An 18,347-nucleotide genomic window follows, 5' to 3' on the forward strand; every position below is an offset into this window, starting at 1 on the left:
GCAGGGACCCCTTCCACTGGAGCAGCTTGCTCCAAGCCCCTGTGTCCAACCTGGCCTTGAGCACTGCCAGGGATGGGGCAGCCACAGCTTCTCTGGGCACCCTGTGCCAGCGCCTCAGCACCCTCACAGGGAAGAGCTTCTGCCTTAGATCCAACTTGAACTTCCCCTCTTTCAGTTTGAACCCATCACCCCTTGTCCTATCCCTGTAGTCCCTGATGAAGAGTTCCTCTCTGGTATCCAATGATCACATTAAATCACACCCTTCTTGTTTAATCCCATTCTTTCCAACCTCTCTGCTTACAAGACCATCTCCAGGCCTCACTAATTCAGACCATTCATCTCTGCCGTGTGATCCCACACAGATCTGTTCATTGCTGGTTGCCCAGTACTGCTCACAACATTCATACCAGACTGTGCCATTACACATGCAAAGGCACCAGGATATCATTACTGCTGTTCCTGTGCTATCTCTCGCACTGCCAAATGCCTGTTTAATCCCTGGCAGGACCTGCAGAGTGGGCAGAGCCTCTCCGAGGTGGCCGCAATGACATCTGGGCTCCAGCCCAGCACTCACCAGCACCAGCTGCAGGTGCAGCACTGAGAAAGCACTGACGGCGCAGTGTGAAGGGCAGCACGGAGACAGGCAGCAGGAGGTGAAGGTGAAGTTACTGCAGGGGGGCTGAGGGACATAACCTGCAGCTCCTCAAAAGACAGGAGCGAAGCACAGTGAGTCTGCCATCTCCTCTCTCCCAGGGACTGCCCAGTGTGAAGCACTCAGAGATCACAGCTGGATGATGCTGGAGAGAAGGGAAATGTTGTTGTACCAACATATCTGCAGAGAGCAGCTGGATGCACAGAGAACATGTGGGAAGCCACAGGTTGAGAGCTGTGACACATCACTACCCAGAAAACACATCACTGCAACCAGCACAGCACTGGGGCACCGCGTCAGAGCAGACAACCCTGCAGTGTGACCGCTGCAGCGCTGCTTTCCTCCTGGCAAACCTTCACCTGGGACAGCGGCATCACCCCCTGATCCACTCTGCTCTGCTGTCTGCTCCCAGGGCCTGTGAGGAGATGTGGCTGCTCAGCGTCACACACTCACCCGCACTCCGGGCACTGCCCTCGCTGCTCAGAGCCACGCAACCGCTCATATCCTGCCAGGAGCCCACAGCGATGCCAAACTCACCCTGGGTCTTCCGAGGACATCCCGTCCCCAACAGAGGAACACTGAGGGGCATCTCATGGGCCTGGGGGGAGCAGCAGCCCCTGTCCTGTTAACAGTGAGGGGTGAGCAACAGTGAGACCCCGCAGCTGCAGGCAGAGACCCCTTGAAAGGGAAAGGAAAGGGAAGGAGACAAAAAGATGAGAAAAGAGAAAAGGAGAGGAATTATTGGAACAATTAGAAGAGGAATTAAAAAGCCCTAAGCAAATGTATTCTGTGGATTGAAAAGCTTGTCTGGAAAAGGTACATCCCAGCAATGGTCTGGGATTGGTGCACTGGGAAGGATGCCTGCAGCCCTCTGGCACAGCCCCATGAGATCACCCCAGGGCTGGCACAGGCAACGTGCCCAGCAGGTACACCCCATCACAGGAGGTGGACAGCCCGCTCCAGCCCACAGTGTCCCACCAAGCAATAGAATGGCCTTGTCATGGCACTGACACCATTTTACACCCCATTTTGTACATCCTGTATTTCAATGAGCGAGTCCTCAGAAAGAGCAGGGAGTTTCACAGTGGCACTGACACGGAGCAGTGCAATTGCAGCTCATTTGAAATCCAGCACGATGGAGCAGCTGGCTGGATTTCCTCCTCACAGGATGAATCACCTGAATTTATCAACAAACTCCATCCGCCTTTCGTGTCCCAGTTCTCTCTAGAGCAAGATAGCTAAGGCTGGGCCCAGCAAAGAGGAGACGCAGAGCAAGGGAGGGCCCAGGACCAGCTCTGGAGCCCAGAGCCCCAGGCTGTCCCAAGTCAGGAGTCTGGAAGACGGATTGCTGCTGCCAGTTCTTGGGCTGCAGGGCAGGAGCAGACATCACCTCCAGCTCGGGTGAAAGCAGGGACTGGCACACTGCCCTCCAAGGCTGTGAGCCCAACCGCAACAGCAGTGTGAGGGTTTACTGCTCTCACTGCAGCAGTCATTCTTAACAGGGGTCATTTTTTTCTCTTAGATGAAGTTGATGGCACTGCTCTGCATCACACCCATAAGCACTTACTGCCCGTATTAACCACACACAAGAGGAAACCCAGGGAAAGCTCTCAAAGCCCTCAAGCACCAGCTCCAGTCAGAGGCCTGCTTTGCTTTACCCACTGTGCTTCCCCACTTTCATTCTCCATTTGGCCTTTGCTCCTCATCTCCATCATCATCCTGCTGCTCCCAGCCCTGTGCTATGAGAAAGATCAAAACACTGGATGGGGGGTGAAAAGCCACTCTAATGTGTTATTTGTACATCATTGTGACATTTATAATGTAAGGTTTTAATGGTTTGGACTGGTGAAACTGAAATCCCCAGGTAGACATCCCACTGCAGTTTAAGCCCTTCTCCCCCCCATAGCCAGTACTTGCTAAACATGAACACGCTGCATAGCACTACCACCACTTGCCATCACAGTGCTCTGCTCAAGGGGACAGTTTCTCTTCCCAAACCTCCATGTGCCTGTCCAGCTCAGGGAGAGAGGGCAGGAAAGGAATTCAGCTTTGGAACGCTCATGCCCTGTGACCTCACCTTGGCTGATGGTGTCAGATACCACCAGTGCCCATGCAAATTCCTCCTCTGGAAGACAGCATCACTTTGCTCTTGACATCACATGCTGTCTCCCCCAAACCCAGAGTCCCACTCCCAGTAGTCCCTTTATTCTAGAATAATCTCCTAGACCAGCTCCGCTGTATTATTGGTGATCTTTGATGACTGGAAAAAGGGAAATATAACCCCCATTTTCAAGAAGGGGAAAATGGAAGACCCGGGGAATTACAGACCAGTCAGTCTCACCTCTGTGCCTGGCAAAATCTTGGAGCACATTCTCCTGGAAGGCATGCTAAGGCACATGAATAACAACAAGGTGCTTGGTGACAGCCAGCATGGCTTCACTAAGGGGAAATCCTGCCTGACCAATTTGGTGGCCTTCTATGATGGGGCTACAGAACTGATGGACAGGGGTAGAGCAGCTGACATCATCTACCTGGACTTGCGCAAAGCGTTTGACACTGTCCCACACCACATCCTTGTCTCTGAATTGGAGAGACATCAATTTGATGGATGGACCACTCGGTGGATAAAGAACTGGCTGGACGGCCGCACACAAAGGGTTGTGGTCAATGGCTCAATGTCCGGCTGGAGACCGGTAACGAGTGGTGTCCCTCAGGGATCGGTGTTGGGACCGGTCTTGTTTAACATCTTCATCGCTGACATGGACAGTGGGATTGAGTGCGCCCTCAGCAAGTTTGCCGATGACACCAAGCTGTGTGGTCCGGTTGATACACTGGAGGGAAGGGATGCCATCCAGAGGGACCTTGACACGCTTGTGAGGTGGGCTGATGCCAACCTTATGGAGTTCAACCATGCCAAGTGCAAGGTCCTACACCTGGGTCAGAGCAATCCCAGGCACAGCTACAGGTTGGGCAGAGAAGAGATTCAGAGCGGCCCTGCAGAGAAGGACTTGGGGGTGCTGGTCGATGAGAAAATGAACATGAGCCGGCTGCAGTGTGCGCTCGCAGCCCAGAAACCAACCGGATCCTGGGCTGCATCAAAAGGAGCGTGACCAGCAGGGCGAAGGAGGTGATCCTGCCCCTCTGCTCTGCTCTTGTGAGACCTCACCTGGAGCATTGTGTGCAGTTCTGGGGTCCTCAACATAAAAAGGACATGGAACTGCTGGAACAAGTCCAGAGGAGGGCCACGAGGATGATCAGGGGACTGGAGCACCTCCTGTATGAAGACAGGCTGAGGAAGTTGGGGCTGTTCAGCCTGGAGAAGAGAAGCTGCGTGAGGACCTCAGAGCAGCCTTCCAGTACCTGAAGGGGGCCTATAGGGATGCTGGTGAGGGAATCTTCATCAGGGACTGTAGTGACAGGACAAGGGGTAACGGGTTAAATCTTAAACAGGGGAAGTTTAGATTGGATCTAAGGAGGAAATTCTTTCCTGTTAGGGTGGTGAGGTACTGGAATGGGTTGCCCAGGGAAGTTGTGAATGCTCCATCCCTGGCAGTGTTCAAGGCCAGGCTGGACAGAGCCTTGGGTGGGATGGTTTAGTGTGAGGTGCCCCTGCCCATGGCAGGGGGGTTGGAACTGGATGATCTTGAGGTCCTTTCCAACCCTAACTATCCTATGATTCTATGATTTCCTCTTGCAAAGGTCCTGTCTCATGCATCTCTTCCCATAGCACCATGCATTGCTTCCCATAGCACCTTCACGAAGGTCGTTCTGCTTTTGATTTTTCAGGCCTTTCTGATGAATTCCTATTGTCTCTGAAATCCCTCTTCTGAAGCTGGCACAGTGAGTGCTTTCAGTGTCTCACCCTCCTCAAGATGCTGAGCCCAGTGAACCTGCTGTCATTCCCTGCTCCACATTTCCTGGGAGGCGGCACAGGCAGTGCCAGCGCGATGTGCAGATCAGCACAGCCTCTCCTCCGATGTGCTCCAGAGGCAGCGGTCCCCAGGGAATCACTGATGGAGCATGAGCCACCCCCAGGGATCCTGGCCTAGGATACACGTCCCAGCGGCTCTCAGCATTCAGCCCTTCCCCACAACTGGGCTTCCATTCCCACCCCCAGGACCGGGGTTGGTCTCCATGGCAGCTCTGGATTACCGCAGCCATATTCAAACTCCTCAGACTTCCAAACCTTCCCAGATACTGGCCAAATCCCACACACTGCTCTAGCCATCCTGGATCTCATCTCCTCTTCCACCTGTCACATCAGATTTAATGCTAACCTGTCCTGTCTCCTCACCCTACCATCATTCCAGACCTTTTTGCACTGCCAAGCGCTCCAGTCCACCTGGAACAAAACAGCTCTTCAGGAGGGTCCTGCAAACTGTCACATTTCAGGAATTCCTCAGTATAGGTCAGACACAAAATGCAGTCTTTTAACCAAAAGGATGCGTGAAGCCCTGCCAGAATGCTCTGCTGTTTATCCAGGTGCTGAGCTCCATTTCCTGCAAGAGCCGAACGGATCGTGGTGCTTGCTGAACCGCTGCAGGATTCAGTAGGGATTCAGTAAGAACAGCCCAGCGAGAGCTGGGATCATCCCGAGGAGTGGGCCCTGCAGTCCCAGAGGCAGGGCAGACACCTTCACCCCAGCACAGTGCTCTGATGAGCATCTCCACTCATCTGATTGAATCCCATTTTAATTCTGCCCAACTGAAATAAATATTCCTGAAGCTTCCCGGTACCCCAGACTGACAGCAGATATCCTTATGGGAACGCTGAGGCAAACAGAAAAGCTATTAGAGAGACAAACGTGCCTGGCAGGTAGGTGATCTCACTTGGATATTGCTCGCATTCCCTCTCGGTATAGCAGAACTTAAGGGGCGTTTGTCCTGGCTCCTGGTTCCGGAGGTGCGGAGGGAGCAGGGCGGCGCAGGATGGCTGTGGGGCGGGTGGTCACTCGCGCTCGAGGTGAGACTCTGTCCTGAGGAGATGTTCTGCTGGAGCAGGCCCCTCTCCTGCAGCGGGTGGGTGGCGGAGGGGACCTGGGTCTGGGTGCACACGGGGTCTGTGGGGGGGCTCCATGGACAGGGCACAGTCCCAGGGAACTCTGGCACTCGCCAGCAGGACACAGATCCCAGAGCCGCCACGCAAGCCCTGGGCACGAGGCAGGTCCGAGAGCCCACCAGGCACCAGCACCAGCTCAGGAACAGCCCCTCAGCCCAGGGGCTGCTCCAACCAGGCTTTCTTGCATACACTTGACTCAATCCCATACAGAGCCTGACCCTGCCTGAGGCAGTTGAAGCCCTCGACAGGGGCAGGAGCACACATGGGGGCCCTTCCAGCTGTGTTACCAACAAGCTTTTGGAGCCCAGTTTTCTCTTTCAGATGGAAGGGCTGAACCAGATGACTTCCAGATGTCCCTCACAACTTCAATTACTCTCCAAACCTGTAACCCCCTGGTGAAGGGGAAAGGGACCTGGGGGTCCTGGTGGATAGGAGGATGACCATGAGCCAGCAATGTGCTCTTGCGGCCAAGAAGGCAAATGGCATCTTAGGGTGCATTAGAAAGGGAGTGGTTAGTAGGTCAAGAGAGGTTCTCCTCCCCCTCTACTCAGCCTTGGTGAGGCCGCATCTGGAATATTGCGTCCAGTTCTGGGCCCCTCTGTTCAAGAAGGACAGGGAATTGCTTGAAGGAGTCCAGCGCAGAGCCACAAAGATGATTAAGGGAGTGGAACATCTCCCTTATGAGGAGAGGCTGAGGGAGCTGGGTCTCTTTAGCCTGGAGAAGAGGAGACTGAGGGGTGACCTCATCAATGTTTACAAATATGTAAAGGGTAGGTGTCAGGATGATGGAGCTAGGCTTTTTTCAGTGATATCCAGTGATAGGACAAGGGGCAATGGGTGTAAACTGGAGCATAGGAAGTTCCACGTTAACATCAGGAAGAACTTCTTTACTGTAAGAGTGACAGAGCACTGGAACAGGTTGCCCAGGGGGGTTGTGGAGTCTCCTACACTGGAGATATTCAAGGCCCGCCTGGACAAGTTCCTGTGTGATGTACTGTAGGTTACCCTGCTCTTGCAGGGGGGTTGGACTAGATGATCTTTTTAGGTCCCTTCCAACCCTTGGGATTCTGTGATTCTGTGAAACGCCTGATATTTCCTGCACAGGGTCTCCGTCTCCAGTCTGATAACTCCATCTCTGGTCTCCTCACCAAGCACCATCACACCCGAGGTGCTGGGCATGGTGCTGGCATTTCTGCAAGCAGCACAGAAGGACCATAAGCAGCCTGGTGACCCCAGGAGCATGAAGAGAAGTGGTGGCTCTCGCACCACCCACCTCCAGGTTCCCCCCCCACCATCTAATTCTGAGGAGCTGCTGCAGCGGGGGAACAAGGCTACAGCTGAGACGAGGAGGGGCCTCAGATCAGCAGCTGATTCCAAGATGCAAATCGAGGCACAGAGGAGGGAATGGAACAAATTGTGGCAATTTCTTCTCAACTCCCTGATGACGGCGGAACAAATGAAGCAGATCTCACCCTTCCCAAAGGCAGGGACGGAAAACAAATCGTCTGAGGCTTTTAATAAATAAATATATTGTGTGACTTAGTACTTAGGGCAAAGATCTCATTCACACTGTTGAGGAATAAAAGGGCTTGGGAGTAGTGAATCAGTTAATACTGTTAAAAGTAATAATACAGAAAAGAGATATTGGGACAAGGCATTTATTTTATTAAATCCCCCAAGGAGAGGTCAAGAATATTAGAAACCAAGTCCCCAGGTTCCAGTTGATGCAATAACCACAGTTTTAGCAATTTCAGAGGAAGGATGTTTGTTCGAGGTGGAAAAGTGCCAAAGCTTGTCAGGGTTGGTGCTAGAAAACGATGTTCTCTGCAGTCACCTGCTGAAGAGTGCAGAGCTGCGTGCAGTTCTTAGGAGAGAATGTGTCTGAGCAGGACTCTGCAGCCAGCCACGCAGAAGCAAAGCACAACCCCTGTTGCAGAGATGCTCATGGGTAGGACCAAAGGAGGAGATAGTTCAGTGTGGGGAAACTACTCCCTGTTTCCTCAGCACGTGTCCTGTTCTTTACGCACATGCCAGGAGCAGCCATCAGACAAGATTCCAGCCTTGGCAGATGCCTGTTCTGAGCCAGTGTCGTGTGCTATGCCCCTCTGATGCAGGCTTATGGGGCTTAGGGATGATCACAGAATCACAGAGTGGTTTGGGTTGGAAGGGACCTTAAAGCTCATCCTGTTCCAACCCCTGCCATGGGCAGGGACCCCTTCCACTGGAGCAGCTTGCTCCAAGCCCCTGTGTCCAACCTGGTCTTCAGCACTGCCAGGGCTAGGCTAAGAGACTGCATTTATCCAGAGACCTGCTGGGGAGGACGAGGACACTGCCTGCCCAGCAAGCTCCTGGATGATATTAACGACAATTAATTTTTATAGTGGAGGTGCAGAAAACAGCCATAGAAGCTCTTTTAGCATTTTGATTCCAAGTGGCTGGAAATGTGAAGGCAGAGGTAATGTTGGCAGGAACAACCACGAGATGATAAGTGTTTGGCACTTCTTAGGAAGAAAGTGAGAAAGACCAGCAAAATATGAGCAATGCATTTTGAGGCCAAACTCCAGCTGTTCTTGAATCCTGGAGGCAGGGATACACGAAAGGGCAGCCCAGGATGGGACAGAGGTGAGCCTCCAGAGGTTAAAACCCCAAACTATTGCATGGTGCTATGACGAGCACGGCAAAGGAAAAAAGACTTCAGACCTACCCCATGTGGGGAGTGCATAAGCAGTGAAGTAAGAAACCATAAGCCAGTCACTGAATTGGAACACACTGCATGGACTGCAGTTCCAGACTGCACTGGAAAATGAGTGTTCGCTATGGACACACGTGAAGGAAAAGCACAAGCCAAAGCAAGCAAACTTGTGGACAGCACAAGCATGAGAGGAAACGCCACCACAGAGAGAAGCAGGTAAATACACTGACAGCAAGAAGAACCCAGAAATTGCTGGTACTTGTTGGTGCTCCTTTGGCTGATTGAAGAGAGCGAAAGCTTTCAATGGATAGAGCTAGACTGACCAATGTGCTTAGTACTTGTTTGTCTTTAAATCAGAGACCAACCATGAGATTTCAGAGGCAGAGAGTTAAGATCCTACCTGGAAGCCAGGAGCAGAAATTAATTAAGAACATCTGGATGTGCCTGACTACACATGGGAAGGAAGTTTAAGAACAAATTAAAGCAATCGAAGAACAACTGAGGTCATCTTTGAAGGCTCATGTTATAGAGAGTGCATCCAAAAGGGTGGAAAATGGCAAATGGTCAAACAGGGGGGAGAAGAAGACCTAAGAACCACCGTATGATGAAAAACAACATCAGACCAGATAACAAGCCAAAGTGTTTGCACCTGCCTGGAAGGAAGCAACACAGCAACAGGCAGAAGGGATTTGTCAAGGACAGAGGGTGAGAGGAGTGGCCGTACACCTTGACCTTGGCTGAGCTCCTTCTGGCCCCACATGTGCCGCGAGACCACCCAGCTATGGGGCACAGAATGACCCCTGATGCCTCCCCATGGCCATGTACCCAGGGGCTGTGCACAGGTCAGCATCTCCTTCAGCAAACCCAACAATGGAGTGGAGAAGATCCCTGCCAAATCTACAGGCACTACAAGGTGGATGCAAAACACTCCAAAGAACAGGATCCTGATAACCTCAAGGTACTAAATCTACACAGGAATTGTCAACTGCACAAGGATTCAGATAGGGAAACACCGGTAATGTGGTGGCATCTGAGGGGTATAAGCCATGAAGGCTATCACACGCTGAGTGTGAGCTACACATCACACCACAGAGCACAGGGTGAGCAGCTGTCAACTACAGCCTGGGAAACACAGCCTAACTCCGCTGCTCTGCAGAGTGCCTGCTCCAACACCATGCCACAGGGAAGCACTGGGACAGGGGAGCCTAGAGAGGAGCCACAGCAGGAGCTTGGAGAAGATGGAGCTTTAGGAAGGGCGAGCCAATGGGGCTTAACAGCCAGCAGAGGAGATGACATCAAGGAAAATGTGGCAAGTGTTCTTCAGCATGTGCAAGGCACCTGTGAAGGGGACATGAGGGAGCTCTTCGCTGCACCTGCGTGGAGCAAACATTGCAAAGCAAACTAGAGGAAGAAATACTCAGAACAGACATTAGAAAACTTCCTAGTGGTGGGGACAGGGAGAGGCAGGAGTGAGGGAAACATTGGGCATGTTCATCACAGGGTTCCCAAGAACAGGCAGGGTGAGCACAGTGGAGGTCTGTGGCTTAGACCCTTCCCACTGCTCCTCCCTGGACCTCTGATGCTCCCCAGCAGGACTGGGGGATTCAGAGCCAACTGCATCAGCAACAGCCGTCCCCAGGGCTCACTCCCTGCAGTGGATTATTAGCACCACAGCAGCCGGCCACCAACAGGCATTTGGGGGCACAGTGTGAAAGGCTCACCCAAGCATTGCTGGGGTGGATTAACCTCCAGCATCACCCAGGTCCTTCACACTAGGCTCCTTGGAATCCTGCCTTCCCCATTTGGGAGGATCTTGACCATGGTCGATCCCTTGCTGCATGGATAGCAATACTCTCAAATACTTCTCAAATACTTCTGAGTTCTGTGGGAGTAGAAATTCCATTATGAAAATAAATAGACAATTGTCCTGTTTCCATAGATGCTTTTCACAGCAATAGTGATGACCTGGGGAGGGCCCACAGTTCCCTCTTGCTGACTTGCTTGTTTGTGCTAGAACTGCACTCACCAATGGGAGAAATAAGGATTCTGACCTTACTCCAGCAACATGGATTGCACGTATCAGCTATGGACCATGGTCCATCCCTTGCTGCAGGGATGCACCATGGTCAAGAGCCCCCCAGATGAGACAGACAGGGCTCCCAGGAGCCTGGAGTCCACCCTGGGCTTGCACCCCCAGCCCTGCTCCCGGGTCAGACCTGTGCTCCCACGAGAGAAGCCCATGGGAGGACTTGGCCACCAGAACCATTGGTGTGGCTGAAGTCAAAGCAGAAACACAGATGAGGAACACCTGCAGCCAGCAGTGCTGAGAGCCAGCGCTGAGGCTGTAGGACACAGTGCGAGGGGCTGCTGCGCATCACTGCTGGACGAGCCGAGATGCCAGCGCTGAGCTTGTGCTCGTTTACATTCCCTTTGCCATCTGGAATACATCTGCAAAACAATCAGAGTTTGGCTGGGAACTTTTCCCACAGAAAAGAGTTTTGGGGTAACATTTGCAGACACTACATTTACCTGATATTCTAATAAAAATCTGATCCAGCAGGAATTTTTCTGCACGACTTCTGAAGGAAGACGTGTGAGAACTCCACATGTTTATGGATGCGATGCCTTGACACTTAGCACACAGCGAAGGCTTTCTTGTTGGAAAACGAAACATCCCTGGGATGGGAGCCCTCAGTGATAGGGATCACTGCATCGCCCGACACAGCAGCTCTGTCAAACCAACACAAGCACTCTGGGAACAGACCAGGCGGGTGAAAAGGCCAAACAGGAGTGAAAGAAACACCGAGTTACACAAAATGGTGCTGTTAATGAGCTGCTCTGAGCACTGGTGAGCACACAGCATCGTGCTGAACAGCAGCGCTGTGAGCGGGTGATGTGTCATTTAGTGTCAAGAGTCACAGCGTGGGTTGGGTTGAAAGGGAACTTAAAACTCTTCCACTTCTAACCCACTGCTGACCACTGCACCCACTGCTGACCACTGCACCCACTGCTGACCACTGCACCCTGCTGCTGACCACTGAATCCACTACTGACCACTGCACCCTCTGCTGACCACTGCATCCTCCGCTGACCACTGCATCCTGCTGCTGACCACTCCACCCTGCTGCTGACCACTGCATCCTGCTGCTGACCACTGCACCCTCTGCTGACCACTGCATCCTCTGCTGACCACTGCACCTACTGCTGACCACTGCATCCTCTCCTGACCACTGCATCCTCTGCTGACCACTGCACCCGCTGCTGACCACTGCACCCTCCGCTGACCACTGCACCCTCTGCTGACCACTGCATCCTCTGCTGACCACTGAATCCACTACTGACCACTGCACCCTCTGCTGAGCACTGCACCCTCTGCTGAGCACTGCACCAACTGCTGAGCACTGCACCCTGCTGCTGAGCACTGCACCCACTACTGACCACTGCACCCTGCTGCTGACCACTGCATCTTGCAGCAGCACTACAGACCCACTTGTATGTCCCCCTCGTGCTGCTGCTCATAGCAGACCCTAAACACCCCGTGTTTCCAGCCCAGTCATGATCCTACTTTCCCCTCCCTGGGAACTGCCTGGCTGGGAATGGCTCGACCCTTCCCACTGCCCAGCTCCTGCCTGGCCATCAGCTGCTCCTGGTACTTCTGGGAACACTTCCCAAACCTCTGATTACAGAAGCCCACAGTATTCTTTTGAGCCACACCAGCCTCCTAACACACTGTGCTGCAGCTTCAGCAGGTTCCAAGCACTGAATCCTGAGCTCACTGCAGGGTGTGGAAAACCCACTGGTTTGTACTGGTTTGAATGTGCTTCCTATTCCTCTCATTGCACGCTCCTCTCTCCATGCCATGACACAGGCAGAGATTCCCCCTTTCCTTCAGCCAAGAATGTGGCATTTTCAATGTTTTTAACATACTTCCTATATTCCTCTCATTTCTAAGGTAATGATCCCACTCCTGTGAACGTCTCTTCAGACCAGACATTCCTGTTCTCTCATTCCTGACCATGTCCACGGCATCTCTGAACCCTTCAGCTCCTACTGCTCCTGCTGAGAGGCAGTGCCCAGGCTGGGGGGCAGCACCCAGAGGTGTCATCACTGATTCTGACTGAGGCGTTAGACTGTTTTCCGTATGATCATCCATCATTCATCACACTTTGGTCATCCAAGAGAGCTGCATCCTATGCTAAAGCTGCCACTGAGCAGGGGCCTCCACTGAGCTCTTTAGAATCATCCTGCAACTTCTCCTGAGTTAAACTATAATTAAGAATCTTCTCAGGTACTTCACTGGGTCACTTTTTTCTCCTCCAGTAGCTATTTTACATTTATCTTCATTATTTTTTATTCACTGACATGTTTCTTTTCCCCAAAATTATTTAGATTGCCTCAAAGGGCCTCTGAGCTGTTCCTGCTCTGGAGCTAATGTAAATAGCTGCCATCTGCAGACTGACTCTTCAACACTCAAATCCATTTGGACATTAGTGAACACAGCCACAAGCCAGAGCTGGTGCCCATGCTCTGAACTCCTGCTCTGGCCTCACGGTACCACAGGTTCTCATTAGTCCTCTCTGAGCAGACACCACTTCACATCAGCCACGGCTGTGGTCAGTCTGTTCTCTCCACTAACAGCAAAGCCTGAGCCCAGCTGTCACCAAAGGGACCCTCAGCCACAAAGACTCTCCACAGCACCTCAAAGAGCCGTGGACTGGTCTGGGCTGGAAAGGACCTTCCAACTCACACAGTTCCAACCCCCCACCACAGGCAGGGACACCTTCCAGCGCACCCCGCACACGGGGGTTCTGAGCTCAAGCACCCCGACCTCAGCTGTCTGAGGGCAGCAGCCGCCATCCCCCTGTATCAAGTGGGTACCCAGGCCTGGCTCCCAGCTGCAGGCGAGTGCCAGCAGCGGTGAGCAGTGTCAGAGCTGGCACTCACACTGCACATGGCCAGCAAGTGATGGGAAGCAGCAGGAGGACACAAGGTCTGCATCGCTCCCAATACCTATGGTCCATCATAACCACAGAACACACAGGGAAGGCTCCTGCACTTCTCAGTGGGTCAGGTGAGGGCACCCATCTGCCGCTCTGGGCCTGGTGGGTCCAGTAGAGCAATGCCACCACCATGGCCCCTTGGCAGAATACTGATAACTGCAACCAGCACTGCCCCTGGCCAGGTGGGACACCAGCATTAGGTGTTTGCTCATGCACAGTGTGCCATCTCGAAGTGCTGGTTTTGAAGATGCGTCATTGTCATAGCAACAACCAGCACAACACGGCGTTGATGCACTCACCACTTATCTGAGACACGAGAAGAGAGCGAGGGCTGGGGGGAAATCTAGGAACGAACCCCTCGGTGCTTGAGCCAGAGCAACACAGAGAGGGGACATGGGGCTTCCGTGGGCTCCAACAGCCTCCCTGCTCCTCACCGCCGGCCCACGGGCTCTCTGGTGGGACCCACAGCACACACGGGCCATGGCATGGAGCTGCCTCCCCCCGGCCCCTCACCTGGCCTTGCCGCGGCTGCTCCTGCGGAGCGAGGGCGCGTCGGCCTCCTTCTCCTCCTGCACGCGCTGCAGGGACGGGGAGCGGCTGTGCGCGCTGCGGACGCTGCCGGAGCTGCCCACGCTGCCATCCGCCGCCGCCGCCTCCTGCATCTGCGCCAGCAGCTGCGGCGGGAGGCTGCGCAGCGACGGCACCGGCGAGTAGGACGCCCGGCTCTCGGCCTTCAGGTTGTTGTCGCTGGCTGAGCGCTGCAGCACGCGTGGGGAGGCCAGGCCGCCTGCGCCCAGCAGCCGCCGCCGCTTCGTGTAGCTGGGCGTCTCTCTGAAAGGCACTGCAAGAGAGGGGAGAGGGCCGTTAGACAGCAAAGCACGGCACAGCGCCCACGCTGCGCCACCATGGTGGGGTGGAAGATGGCGGCAGGGCAGGAGGGCTGGGAAAGCACGTGGAGCCGGGTGGGAGGGCAGCAATGGCCACGAGGATGGAGCTCTGCCTGCTTCCTGCCTCTCTCCCCGCAGCACCGCAAGGAGCCTGCCCCAGGAACACGTGTGACAGGCGAGCCCAGCCTGGCACATGGGAGGGGTTGGAGGTGGCATCAAGGAGCGTTGCCAGAGGGGGAGGCAGCAACAGCAATCAGAGAGGGCACAGGGCCACCAGCAGGACGGGAGCCCTGTGAGCCCAGCTCCAGCTCAGCTCGGAGATGGAGACACATGCACAGGACATTGACACCAGCAGTCACCCCAACCACCGCTTCCTCTGACCGACAAAAGGCCTAAATCATAGGATCACAGAATCCCAGCACGGTTTGTGTTGGAAGGGACCTTAAAGCTCCTCCAGTCCCAACCCTGCCACGGGCAGGGACCCCTTCCACTGGAGCAGCTTGCTCCAAGCCCCTGTGTCCAACCTGGCCTTGAGCACTGCCAGGGATGGGGCAGCCACAGCTTCTCTGGGCACCCTGTGCCAGCGCCTCAGCACCCTCACAGGGAGGAAAGGAATCTGTAGCTCCAGGCACGCGCCGGGAGCAAGCCTCGAGCGTACAGTGCCCCAAACAAACCACCAGCGACTCCCGGCCCTGCCTGACGCCCACCCAACCCTTGGAAGCATGTGGAAGAAATGGACCTCATGAAGGCACCTGAGGATGCAAACTCCTGCCTCAGGCTGGAGCTCTGCAGAGGGAGAAGGAGTGGACACAGGAAGTGCAAGGTGGTTGGAAGGGTGAAGGGCTGTGGAGCTGCAGCACCGCAGACCTCAGGTCAGGAAGAATATATGTCCCTAGATTTTAATGAACCCATTTCCATCCTGAAGCTTAAGATGCTTCAGTTTGCTGATGGGTGGCAGTGTCCAGCAGGAGCTTGAGTCAACAACATTCACCCATTTCTGGTGCAAATGTAGGGGCAAAAGCAAGTGGACAAGTAGAGCATGCAGAGGTCTCCTGTGCTGCTCAAAGGCATGATCCTGCTGAAGGGGCCCCAGCCACATCCACCTTCAGGACTCCCCAGCTTCACCCTCCCAAGGCCGCGCAATCCCACAACAATCTGCACAAAGGCACACGAGCCCCGAACACGAGGCCACCACCGAAGGGCTGCGGAGGACGGGAGCAGCCAGGGCTCTGGGCAGGATGCTGCCCCACATTGAACGAGGCCTCAGCCGGTGTCAGCCTTGGCTGAACACCCTGAAGGCACTTCCCAGCTGCGCTGTGCAGAGCACTCGGAGTATTTTAGGTTCAAAGTACAAGAATTCCAGGCTCCCGTAAACCTCCCCATTGCCATGGCAACGCAATGAGCTTGGTCTCTGATGAGTTTCAACCACGTGGTGGGGGAGTTTCTGCCGCAGCGGCCACACTCCTGCGGCTCAGCCCCATTGCCCGGTGCGGTGCTGCCAGCGCCTGTGTCCAGGCTGCCCACTGGGACAATAGGCCCAAATCATGGAATCATGGAATGGTTTGGCTTGAAGGGACATTAAAGCTCATCCAGTTCCAGCACCCTGCCACGGGCAGGGACCCCTTCCACTGGAGCAGCTTGCTCCAAGCCCCTGTGTCCAACCTGGCCTTGAGCACTGCCAGGGATGGGGCAGCCACAGCTTCTCTGGGCACCCTGTGCCAGCGCCTCAGCACCCTCACAGGGAAGAGCTTCTGCCTAAGAGCTCAGCTCAGTCTCCCCTCGGGCAGGTTCAAGCCATTCCCCTTGGCCTGTCCCTACAGGCCCTTGTCCCAAGCCCCTCTCCAGGTTCCCTGCAGCCCCTTTAGGCACTGGAGCTGCTCTCAGGTCTCCCCTTCAGGAGCCTTCTCTTCTCCAGGCTGACTCAGCCCAGCTCTCTCAGCCTTGTCACCCAATGGCCACAAGCAAGGAGGGATGTTGAATGGAAAGAAGCAAAGTGTGGGCCATGGATGTGATGCAGTCCCTGTGGTCAAATATCCTGATGTACAGCCTGTTCTACCAATGCAACACACTGGAGAGGAAGCCACGGTCAGGCCAGCTACAACAAGCAATGCTGAACAGGTCTGGTTGCCAAGGACAGCTGATCTGAGCTCATGTGTCATCCAGACATAGGATGGATCTCCAGGAGACATTTAATTTCATACTGTATCACTTCTCATAGAAAACCACTTTAAAAGATCAGAGCAGCAAGTATTAAATGGATGCATATCATGGTACTGGCAGATTTAAACATTATTAGAAATAGTAAATAGCCACTGGAAATGGAAATTTTTCCCAGGCTCAAAGTGCTGTTCTCAAACCAAGCCAAGTCAGTCACCTAAAGCTGTTCTTGGAAAAAAGTACAGAATTACTTTAAGTCCAAGTGCCAGACGCTGCCCAGTAATAAAAGCACTTCAGTCACTGCCTGGGCACTTTCCAAACCAAAGGGCAAGGCACGTACTGGTTCAGTGAGTACACCCATGGTGCTTCCAGGGATCAGCACCATCGGTGAAACCAGGGGATCATGGGATCACCACCTGAGAAAGGCCTTGCGCTCACAGCATCAGTCAACCAAACAGCTCAGAGCCCTCCTGCCAGAACAGAGTCCGTTTGAGCCCGTTACACCTGAGCTGGGGACCAGCAACACCCACGGGCAGTGCAGCAGCTGCAGAAAGGCCAAGGTTGGACCCCACCACATCAGTTAAACAGCAAGTATTCAGCCAGAAAAACTGCAGAGCTAGGAAAATCTGCCTGGACCTTCCTCCTCTGCCCTGGGAGAAGGCAGCACACCAGCTGCCCTGCACAGTCCATGCTGGGCTCCTCTGTACACATCCATTACTATGAGGAGGCAAAAGAGATACAGAGCAGCAGAAATACAGCCAGACCCACGCTGAGGCACCAGCCCAGTTCATGTGTGACTGGGCTCAGCATCACTGGTCTTCAACCAAAACCAAGAGAGAAAGAAACATAAACCCAAGAGTGCCATGGTGAAAACCCCAGAGAGCAGGAGCTGGCTTGCTTTAGTGTGCTTTATCAGTTAATTATTAGTTTCTTGATGTTAACTGCTTAGGAAAAAAATATTGTAACTGCATGTTGGACCAATCAGATGCAAACTTACAGTAAAATCACCCTCCTGGGGAGCTGCTTTTACTGATTTGACAAAAGAAAAGGAAGCTGCACACTAGGGAGGGATCCTGGTGGTCCTTGCTACGTCTCCTCTGCTCCTGGTTGTCTCAGCCTAACAGTCCTGCCCCAGTCCCTGCTCTCCCCAGTGCAACCAGCGTAGGTCTTAACACCGGGGAGATGTCGAGTGATTGCAGGGCAGGTTGGGAGGCGGAAGCTCATAGAATCATAGAATGGTTTGGGTTGGAAAGGACCTTAAGAGCATCCAGTTCCAACCCCTCTGCTCAGCACAGTTCGTGGTGAGACAGTCACTGCAAGCAGTGACTACTGAGCAGTGAGACACAAACGTGCTGCTAAAGGACTCACTAATAATGGGAAGGTGCTTCATAACTCTTGACACAGGCCAGGGCACGTGCTTTAGTGTAGCCTATCAAATAAATCAGCTGGTCACCCATTTCCACACTCTCCACAAGAGCAGCCATCACCTATTACTTTCAAAGTGCTCCTTCCCAACACCAAAATCATAGCATCCAGCTTAGGGACTAAGGAAAACACAACTTCTCCCTCCGATTCACACCAGAGAGGAAGAGCAGAGGGGCTGGAGGAAACAGCCCAGAACCACTCTGCTCATCTCTAACACATTTATCATAAGATGAAGCATAAGAGTCCCTGAAGCACTACACAGCATTTGCAGAAGGTGTCCAGGTCACACACAGGTTGTAAAGCCAAAGTTTCCCGAGCATTTAGCTCCAGGAGCATACGAAGAGGACAGTGTTACAGCTGCAAAGGTGGTCTCTTGACAGACAGGACATACCTGCATTATCTGTGTGGTTGCAGTTTGGCCCCAGTGCACAGTATGTGAGGTGGGACCCAGCCAGCCCATTTCATCTGTCACTGTG

General features: G+C 53.7%; 1 protein-coding gene and 1 long non-coding RNA gene across 10 annotated transcripts in view; both read right to left on the reverse strand.

Annotated features, from left to right (window-relative positions):
* The window catches only part of SHANK3 (SH3 and multiple ankyrin repeat domains 3), a 322,687-nt gene that overhangs the window by 203,872 nt on the left and 100,468 nt on the right, over window positions 1-18,347 (reverse strand). For all 9 annotated transcript variants that reach the window (XM_065695522.1, XM_065694720.1, XM_065692333.1 and 6 more), the window contains one exon: window positions 13,916-14,243. In XM_065695522.1, the coding sequence (XP_065551594.1) occupies window positions 13,916-14,243 (328 nt within the window). The remainder of the gene's footprint in view (window positions 1-13,915; window positions 14,244-18,347) is intronic.
* On the reverse strand, window positions 7,355-13,909 carry LOC136024357 (uncharacterized). Its single transcript, XR_010608054.1, has 2 exons — window positions 10,932-13,909; window positions 7,355-10,850 (listed from the first exon to the last, which is right to left on the reverse strand). It is a non-coding gene; the product is annotated as an uncharacterized LOC136024357 (long non-coding RNA).

This window comes from Lathamus discolor, chromosome 1 (genome assembly GCF_037157495.1).
Source record: "Lathamus discolor isolate bLatDis1 chromosome 1, bLatDis1.hap1, whole genome shotgun sequence".
NCBI lineage: Eukaryota > Metazoa > Chordata > Aves > Psittaciformes > Psittacidae > Lathamus > Lathamus discolor.